Source organism: Octopus bimaculoides, chromosome 9 (genome assembly GCF_046866305.1).
Source record: "Octopus bimaculoides isolate indiv1 chromosome 9, ASM4686630v1, whole genome shotgun sequence".
Classification (NCBI taxonomy): Eukaryota; Metazoa; Mollusca; class Cephalopoda; order Octopoda; family Octopodidae; genus Octopus; species Octopus bimaculoides.
The window spans coordinates 15414381-15425144 of NC_142936.1; the positions used below are offsets into that span (position 1 = coordinate 15414381).

At 37.5% G+C, this 10764-nt stretch overlaps 1 protein-coding gene across 1 annotated transcript; it reads left to right on the top strand.

Moving 5' to 3' along the window:
* Positions 1-13: 13 nt before the first annotated feature.
* LOC106874621 (vacuolar protein sorting-associated protein 29) lies at positions 14-9518 on the top strand. Its single transcript, XM_014922413.3, has 4 exons — positions 14-163; positions 4196-4387; positions 5648-5883; positions 8654-9518. The coding sequence occupies exons 1-4, from the start codon at positions 161-163 to the stop codon at positions 8769-8771; spliced, it is 549 nt and encodes a 182-aa protein (XP_014777899.1). The 5' UTR covers positions 14-160; the 3' UTR covers positions 8772-9518.
* Positions 9519-10764: the final 1246 nt, after the last annotated feature.

The following is a 10764-nucleotide window of genomic DNA, read 5'->3' on the forward strand; positions in this document are numbered from 1 at the left end:
CCAATCATAATCGTTGTATCTAAGCAACTTGTTGGTAAGTCAGGTGTTGGTTTCTATCCGTCAGGTGCTGGTGGACTTTTTAAAGGAAACCTAATACGTTTGTTTATTTATCCATCAATTCCGATTCCATTTAGCTCCGTTGGTTTAATTTATTTCTAAGATGGTAAGTAGTTTTTGTCTTCTTTATTTAAACGATGTTTTGTCATAAATATTGATTAAATGGAATGTAGTCTTGGGTTGTTTAGATTGTTTGGTGGGCGTGTGTACTTAGACCTCTACTTTGTATCATTTTTATCCCGTAGTTTGACCCCCTCTTGTATATTCGGTATATTCCGTTGTAAATACGCAAAGCTAAATATTACAAAGCCCTTAATTCTTGCTCATCTGATTAAATAATTTTGTTAAGTCTTTTCCGGAAGTATTGCTTGGTTTGAGTCATGTAGTTACGATTCAGAAGACGATAAACAAATGCCAAGAAAACGAACTGAATAAAATGAGCTACTTGGTTCCAAAGGGTTCTGGTATTAAATAGAGCAATAGAATATACTTAAAATCATCTCGATGTGATCAAGATATCCTATTTTTGATTATAAAGTTAGTCTTCCTCTTATTGTCATGTTTCTTTTTATACACTAATTCAGTCTGTGCGAGTTTATGCTGTTAAGCCAGGAAATGTGATCAACAATTAGTTTTTAGGGTATATTCTAGGGAAAACTTACAGATATTAATTTGTTTCTAAAAATTTCTTAATTCAGAATTTTGTCGGGCATTTTAAAGACAAATTGCACTTTGTACTTACATTCTTAAACCGAAAAACATGAAAATATATAACAAAACTCCGAAAGATTTTCATTTAAGCACATACAAACTAATTTCCAAATATTTAGCAAAAACATGTCCAACTATAAAATATTAGTTGTGTAAGTTATTGCTTTATCACTTTCCTATTTAGCAAAAGTCAAACAATAATTGATAAGTGCAATCTAAATTGAATAAAGTATTAAAGTTATCCTCCTCAATCTTTACTATTTGACCTGCCCTATTTATCGTTCTAATGTCTAATATTGGTGAAAAGTTCACAAATATTATAATTTCTGTTTCGACTGTAAGGAGATATCATAATCCCTAACAAGTTCCTATTAAAAATCTGCAGTGCTAATTATTCAAATTTGAGATCGTTAAGTTTGATATAATGTCTTAGCATAATATTTGGTAACATTCTCTTAATGATTTTAATGAAATCATGTTGTCTCACAACACCGGAGGTGTATGATGGCAGGCTGGACTCGTTGGGCATTTCATACTTAGAATACACAAGAAATTATCGTAAATATTGTTATCTTTCATGATCATTGAAAGATGTAGACACATCATCATCATTATCATTTTAACAACCATATTTCCATGTTGATATGGGTTGGATAGGTGTGCAACATAGAATCCTCTTAATCCTGTACCATTTTGCTTGCAGGTCATAACGTTTTCAGATCTAACCAAATACACTTCTCCCATGGTCTTACTCTACTGCACATAGTATTTTCTCAATCATTAATTGTCTGCACCAATGCATTATATGTCCTACACTTACTGTCTGATACCATTTAATATCCAGCTGCCCTCAACTCGTTTGTGCTGTGCTTTTTATGCAAATTAACATTGCACAATCAATTTATCATACTCATCTAATTTCTCTGTATGTACTCTATAGATTTTCCACAGAAATTGCTTATGATTCGTTACCAACCAGCATCATACATTTTACAAATGCTTCATATAGTTTTTCCTTAAATGCCTTCTATCCTTTCTCTTCCTACATCTACACTACACCCACCTTCAGCGCTTAGATATCACTTAGATAACAGAAACTGCTACAACAATCTTCTACTTGAATGATGCTCCTCCTGCTAATCATTGAGGAAGAGACTCTATGTAGTTACTTGTTCTACTAGAAATAACAGCCAAATCTTACTAAAACCATGTCTTACTTTCTAAAATAAGGAAAAAAGAAAGAGAATAATGTAATCTTAGACATACATAAAATAACAGGATGATCATGACTTGAATGCTTTCAGTTATAAGTCTACTTGATCAGGGTTGACTTGTGGCTAAACATCTAAAATAGCACATCTGAAATATTTATTCTTCCTCTGTACTGCTGCACCTTTTGTGTACTTGTTACATGTGCCTAAACACACAGTATTAAGTTCTTATGTGGAGGCGCAATGGCCCAGTGGTTAGGGTAGCGGACTCGCAGTCATAGGATCACGGTTTCGATTCCCAGACCGGGTGTTGTGTGTGTTTGTTGAGCGAAAACACCTAAAGCTCCACGAGGCTCCGGCAGGGGATGGTGGCGAACCCTGCTGTACGGAGTGCCAACAACAACAGCCAGAGGGACCATGGCCTAGTGATTAGGGTGTTGCACTCACAATTGCATTATTGTGGTTTCAATTCCTGGGCCAGGTTATGTATTGTGTTCTTGAGCAAATCATTTCATTTCATGTTGCTCTGCAATCTCTTTTGACATCTGATGCGTAGCAAACTGTGCACCTGTTTAAGCAATATTGATTTGGTGAATGGAGTGACCTAAAGTATAGCACAAACATTTGATCACTATAAATAAATCACCTGTGGGGTTGTTCAGCAAGGTTTTGCGGAACCCTCATCTGTGGTCTATGACAAGAAAGCTCACGGTCAGAAGAGAAAGAGCAGCCAGCACCCATGACCATCTTTGGGTTCTTTGAAACTAACAGAAAAAAGGGAAGTAGCTATACTTTGGTCAGAGATCTGGACTGAAGGCTTGCAACAAAGTGGACTCTGTTAAAGGCACCCAAAAATCAGGGGTTGGTATTAAACTGGCTGATGGAGACAAAGTCCTAAACTAAAAGGAATGTTTGTTTTCTGGAGAATATTGTGGTGGTGTTGTGGCAAAGGCTTTAAAAACAGTGTAAGCTAATTATAGATCAGATTCACTACATTTTGATTTGTGGTTGAGAATCATTTTATTTGATTTGTATCGCCAATAAATCTTGTACCTTGGGTAAGTGTTTTCTATTATAGTCCCAACCTGACCAATTCCTTGTGAGGGAATTTGAAAGATGGAAACTATAGAAAGCCTATTGCATGTGTGTGTGTGTGTGTGTGTGTAAGTTAATATTTTACACTTGTCATTGGTTGAATAAAATAGTGGTGATATTGACATTAGTTCAGTTACTGTGCTTTAGTGGAGGTGTGTGGCTTTGTGGTTAGGGTGTTGCACTCCTGACCGTAAGATTGTGGTTTCAATTCCTGGACTGATGGACACATTGTGTTCTTGAGCAAAACACTTCATTTCATTCCACTCAGCTGGCAAAAATGAGTAACCCTGTGATGGACCAGTGCCCTGTCCAGGTGGGGAATATATGCTCCATGAAAACCAGTAAACCGTCCCTTGTGAGCTGGTGTGACTCGAGAAGGAGTACTTTTTTTTAATCACTGTACTTTTGAAGACTTCTGGAATTTAAAAAAAAAAATTATTTGAAATAGGTGCAGGAGTGGCTGTGTGGTTGGTAGCTTGCTTACCAACCACATGGTTCTGGGTTCAGTCCCCCTGAGTGGCACGTTGGGCAAGTGTCTTGTATTATAACCTCAGGCCGACCAAAGCCTTGTGAGTAGATTTGGTAGACGGAAACTGAAAGAAGCCCATCGTATATATGTATATATATATGTGTGTGTGTATATGTTTGTGTGTCTGTGTTTGTCCCCCCAACATTGCCTGACAACCGATGCTGGTGTGTTTACGTCCCCGTAACTTAGCGGTTTGGCAAAAGATACTGATAGAATAAGTACTAGGCTTACAAAGAATAAGTCCTGGGGTCGATTTGCTTGACTAAAAGCAGTGCTTGAGCATGGCCACAGTCAAATGACTGAAACAAGTAAAAGAATGGGTAAGTGTTGGCAACAGGAAGAGTATCTTTTCATAAAATACTGCCTCAAATAATGCTCTGTCCAAATCCATGCTATCAGGGAAAAATGGATGTTGAATGAATGAAGACAGTATGAGAGATGCAACATTCTATTTTCCCTCCCCTAAACATATTTTTCATACCCAGGTAAAAATTAGTAATGTTTCTCTTTATCTTAATATGTATTCACCATATGTTGAAATACTCTTCTGTATATGTAATTACATTTGCTTGTTTGTCTTTTTCTTTTGCAGTTGGTGCTAGTTCTTGGTGATTTGCACATTCCACATCGCTGCAATAGCATGCCTAATAGATTTAAGAAACTCTTGGTACCTGGCAAGATTCAGCATATTTTATGTACAGGTAATCTATGTACAAAAGAATCATTTGATTACCTGAAGACATTAGCTAGTGATGTTCATGTCGTGCGTGGAGACTTTGATGAAGTAAGTAACACATTAAACTAAATCTGAAGTACTGAGATAAACTCTTGTGTAATTGACGCTTATAATATTAACTGGCATATGAGATGTATTCTTGCATAAGATACACTCTCTCTCCCTTTCTCTCTTTTACTTGTTTCAGTCATTTGACTGCGGCAATGCTGGAGCACCGCCTTTAGTCGAGCAAATCGACCCCAGGACTTATTCTTTGGAAGCCTAGTACTTATTCTGTCGGTCTCTTTTGCCGAAGAACCGCTAAGTTACGGGGCCGTAAACACACCACCATCGGTTCTCAAGAGATGCTGGGGGGACAAACTCAGACACACAAACATATATACACACATTCATATATATATATACATATATACGACAGGCTTCTTTCAGTTTCTTTCTACCAAATCCACTCACAAGGCTTTGGTTGGCCTGAGGCTATAGTAGAAGACACTTGCCCAAGGTGCCAACAAATATATTTTGTGGAAAATATAAGGACACAGATTGTGTCGTATAGCCAGCTGGAGATGTCTCTTGGGCCTAAATTACAGCCACATTCGTCCTAAACCAGGACTGCCATGTTATGTTGGCAAACAATCTTTACTACAAAGTACTGTTGCTGAATATCTCTCGTTGTGAGATTTAAAAATAGTAATTTTCTAATGGGAAATTATGATGACGAAAATCATGTGAGGACAAAGTTTTAACCTGTTGAGTATTTTGGAGTTGTATTATTTGCATTACTTACATTTTTGGATAGATCAGAATTATAAAAGCGAGGTACAGGCATGGCTGTGTGGTTAAAAAGTTCAAATTGCAATCATGTGGTTTAAGGAAGTCCCATCCATGTGGCATCTTGGGCAAGTGTCTTTTACTATAGTCCTGGGCTGTTCAATGCCTTATGAGTGAATATGGTAGATGGAAACTATGTGAAAGCCTGTTAGGTATTATATATGCATACATATACATGCACATGCACACACACACACACACACACTTTCAGACAGTCTTTATATTTGCATGTGTATGTGTTTTTATGTTTGTTTTCCCACTGCTGGTGGTTGATCAGTTTGTTGTTTGTCTCCCTAAAAAAAAATTAGTTCTGAGGTCGATTTGACTGTTTAAACATCATTGAAGCTGGTGCCCCAGCATGGCCACAGTTCAAATGACTGAAACAAATAGTAAAGAGTTATTTACCACAGATTCTCTTCCCTTTATTTCTTTTGTTATTTTTATTGTAACTTAACCAATGTTTTTATTTTTCTCTTGCAGACTCTTAATTACCCTGAGCAAAAAGTGGTGACTGTTGGCCAGTTTCGGATTGGTTTGTGTCATGGACATCAAGTAGTACCATGGGGGGAAACAGAAAGCTTAGCTATGGTACAACGGCAATTAGATGTAGACATTCTCATTTCAGGCCACACCCATATATTTGATGCTTTTGAACATGAAAACAAATTCTACATTAATCCAGGATCGGCCACTGGAGCTTATAATGCCTTGGAAAAGTATAGTTTCTTTTATTTGTATTTTTGAAGCTTCTGTGTAATTTGTCAAATCTAGTTATTTGTTTATCTCAAGAGGGTCATTATTCCAATAACAAACACACACCTTCCCTTCTAAATTTCAGAATTTGTGCCTATACTAGGAAGAATTATTAGTCAATTTGTTAACTTTTAGACAATTAACTAATAAATTGTTTGTCGATTAGTTAATTGGTTAAATGTTAAATTTACTAATAATAATAATAATAATAATAATTTTGTCTTGGTATAAAAGATAGGCTACAGCAAATATTCTGCTCAATACCACAGATTTGCTTGTCAGTTGTTTGAACTTAACCAGTTGAGCATGTCCCTTGGTGGCTGACGATATGTGCATCTCTGATCATGAGCAGAAGTAGTGGGGGAGCATCATAGCCATGTGTTGAGAGGAATTCTTTCGGGTTTGAATAATTCACCTTTGGAAACATGGGTGTTTTACTCAACATCCTTAAACGAACCTTATTCAGGGACCTTTTGAGCGGGATAGGCTACTCGACCTGAAGAAAATTCTAACTGGGCCTCACCTGCGAGGTCATGCGCTGTTTATCTTGATATGAGATCACTTTGTCGTGCATATATGGTTGTGATGCATGTGCCTAGTGTACCCTTATCAGATGGGTAGTCATGATGGGTATAATAGGTTTTGTATATTTTACCCCAGTGCCACTTTGAGGGCATGCAATGCTCTCTCACTCAATAATAATAATAATAATCATAATAAAAGTGAAATAGAAACTGTGCATGTGTTTATTATTGGCATAATGACCCTCCCAAGATACACCAGAATTTGTTTTGACTTATGAACTCACATTGAGAATCTTACAAACCTAATTCAAAACCAAAAGTGTTTATTTTATAATTACATGATAGGTACAGGCATGGCTCTATAATTTATTTTGCTTCTCAACTAAGCTGTTTTGGGTTCATTCCCATTGTGTAACACCTTATCCCTAGATCAACCAAAGCCTTGTGAGTGGATTGTTCAATGTATTTTTTCCATGCTAGCATGGGTTGGACGATTTGACTGAGGACTGGCGAACCGGATGGCTGCACCAGGCTCCAATCTGATCTGGCAGAGTTTCTACAGCTGGATGCTCTTCCTAACGCCAACCACTCCGAGAGTGTAGTGGGTGATTTTACGTGCCACCGGCACGAGGGCCAGTCACGCTGTACTGGCAACGGCCACGCTCAAAATGGTGTTTTTTACGTGCCACCTGCATGGGAGCCAGTCCAGCGGCACTGGCAACGACCTTGCTTGGATGATTTTCTAAGATGCCACTGGCACAAGTGCCAGTAAGGCGACACTGGTAACGATCATGCTCAAATGGTGTGCCACTAGCATGGAAGCCAGACAGCTGCTCTGGCAATGATCACGCTCGGACAGTGCTGTTAGTGCTCCACTGGCACAAGTACCAGTCATCGAATATGGTTCAATTACGATTTCGCTTGCCCCAACAGGTCTTTACAAGCAAGATTTAGTGTCCAATGAAGGAGAGGTTGGCATGGGTGCCAGTCGTCAAATTTGGTTCGATTTCGATTTCAAATTCAAATTCCCTTGCCTCAACAGGTCTTTGCAAGTAGAGTTTAGTGTCCAATAAAGTAAAGATACGAATAAGTGAGCTGGCTGCACTTCTGGCAGAGGCCACAGATTATGCTCTCACTTGGCTTGCCGGGTCTTCTCATGTACTGCATATTTCCAAAGGTTCCGGTCACTAGTCAATGCCTTATACAAATTCACATAAAGAATCTTGCAAACCAAATACAAAAACGAAATTTGGTTTATGTTGTGAGCACTAATGTTGAATTTCTGGCAATTTCTTTTCCGAGAATTAACAAGTGACTTTGTAGTTATATCATTGGCACTGAATCATAATAGTGTTAACTTCTCTCCGGTTGATTTTGCAAAGACCTTTTCTTTTTAGAAGTGTGTATATGAGTGTGAATACTATGAGCTGATGGTGGAGGTTATTCCCTGGCAAAACTTGATTAAAGAAGATATGAAAGGTAGTGAACCCCAATCTGAGGAAGTTGAGCCTCCCAGAAGTGATGATGCAGGGTTAACCAAAATGGCAGAATGTTATATTACAGACCTGTTCAACCCATATTTGTATGGAGAATGGACATTTGAATAATGATGATAATGTGGTCTTATAGTCATCAGATAAAATTGTGACAATGCTTATATCATCATCATTTAATATCTGCTTTTCCATGCTTGCATGGGTTGAATGGACTTTGTTGAGGCAGATTTTCTACAGCCGGATGCTCTTCCTGTCACCAACTCTCATCTGTTTCCAAGATATTTTCCCTCAGCTAGACATGCCTTTCACGGAAGACTGGAAACAAACAACTTCACTTGTATGATGATGATGATGATGATGCTCATTTGTAACCGTCACATGCTGTCAAGGTACACACAATCCAGATACACATCACAGGCTTCTTTCAGTTTCTGTCTACCAAATCCACTTACAAGGCCGAGGCTGTAGTAGAAGACTCTTGCTCGAGATACCATGCTGTGGGAGTGACCCCCAAGACCACATTGTTGGGAAACAAACTTCTCAACCACACAGCCATGCTTATATACACCTAGGTTATTTAGTTATTTGCCTGTATCTAATTCACAAGCATTTATATGAAACATGTCATATCTAATCATATCCATTATAAATATTTTATATTCTGAACTTAACAATTCTATCATCATTATATTTTTTTTCTCCTTTCTTTGCAGCAATGTCATTCCTTCATTTGTGATTTTGGACATCCAGCAGTCAACTGTAGTTGCCTATGTCTATAAGCTGATAAACGACGATGTTAAAGTGGAGAGGATAGAATATAAGAAATCATAGAAAATATTGTTATTTATAGATAAAGATATGAAGAGAATATAGACTTATGGTGGAGTTTTGTATATTTTAAAAGCCTGACTACAACGGTGGATGTAATTCTACTAAAGACTTCTGAAGAACACCAGAACTGATTAAGAATATAAGCCAAGCAAACAGCTCATCTTCTCAACTGTGACAGATTTACAGTTATGGCGAAGGTTTGTTAATGTGGTATAACGATAGCATCATCTGGTAAAAATATCCCCAATTATTTGTAAGGAAATCTACTTCTTAAATTCCTACTCATTCTGGCTACATATACATCTCTAATGATTTAACAGTAACAATATACACACGTGTGTATGTATATATATATATATATATATATATATATATATATATACACACACACACACACACACATACATTCATACATGATCTTTATCCAATTTATATATGTATCTAACTGAAATATGCGATCATATTAATATACATATGTATATATATATATATTGAAACACATGAACATATTAAAAATTGTAATCTACCACAGTTGTTTTTATAACTGCTAATACTTGTCAGCTTTTTTAGTATTTAAAATAATCTACAAAAACAAGAACAATGTTAAAAATTTGCTCTACCATTGACATTACTGGTTCATTGTTAACATGATCACCACCCTTACTTTAACCGACCAAATGGTCGTTTTTTTTCTGACTGAATGAAGATGGTTACCTATAAACAAATAAACCTCTATAAAGTACCGTTTCAGTCTGTACATGTTAATTATTTATCCTAATTTGTGCTTTGTTTCAGGCATTTGATTGCGGCCATGCTGGGGCACCGCCCTGAAGAGTTTTAGTCAAACAAATCAATCCCAGGACCTGCTTTTTTTAAGTCTGGTATTTATTCTGTCAGTCTCCTTTGCCGAACCATTAAGTTACAAGGGCCGTAAACACACCAACACTGGTTGTCAAGTGGTGGTGGGGGGGACAAACTTAGGCACAAAACATATATACATATGTGATGGGCTTCTTTCAGTTTCCATCTACTAAATCCACTCACAAAGCTTTGGTTAGCTCGAGGCTATAGTAGAAGATGCCCAAGGTACCATGCAGTGAGACTGAACCCAGGACCATGTGGTTGGGAAGTAAACTTGTCACACAGCTACTTATGAAACATATAGCAAGTACTCTTTTACTTGTTTCAGTCATACGACAGGCTTCTTTCAGTTTCCGTCTACCAAATCCACTCACAAGGCTTTGGTCGCCCCGAGACTATAGTAGAAGACACTTGCCCAAGGTGCCACGCAGTGGAAATGAACCTGGAACCATGTGGTTGGTAAGCAAGCTACTTACCACACAGCCACTCCTGCAGTATGACAGGTATGTTTCAAAACTAGTGTGAGTGCAAGGTATTAAATATCTCAATACCAAACTGTAGCATCATTGTTTTAATGTTCATGTTTTCCATGCTTGCATGGGTTGGGCAGAGTCTCTATGGATGGATGCTCATCCTATCACCAATCCTTACCTGTTTCCAAACAAGGTAACATTTCTCCATGGTCAGATAGGTTTTCGCAGAATATTGGAAATGAATGGCATTCATTTACAACATCATTCAATTCTTTCATCCCTCACCACCATTTATTGCCCTATAAACACTCTGCAGCACCACATTTTTCTTGTGTACCTAGATTTTTTTGTCGCCAGAGATAAAAAGAGTCGCTACTCTTAGACACACATAAGTCTGTGTTCAGTTTATTTCTCCATAGGGAATTAAGATGGCATTACTTTCAGTATTGACCAGTTCCATACATGCACGCACATGTTTTCACATACCACACTAAATTGAAGGAAATAATCTTATTGACTCTTTAGTGACATCAGATCTTATGAATGATGAAAATGATCTGTTGTCTCTAAAGTGTCAAAAATTTGATAAAATTGTCCATAGAAGGGGGTGTGAAGGATTTGTTTTTAATAACTCATTCTTGAATTGCCCCCTTTCTCTT

Coding starts and splice junctions, on each gene's coding strand:
- LOC106874621 (XM_014922413.3), top strand. Junction 4,388..5,647: donor TGCGTGGAGACTTTGATGAA/GTAAGTAACACA, acceptor TTTCTCTTGCAG/ACTCTTAATTACCCTGAGCA. Junction 5,884..8,653: donor GCTTATAATGCCTTGGAAAA/GTATAGTTTCTT, acceptor CTTTCTTTGCAG/CAATGTCATTCCTTCATTTG.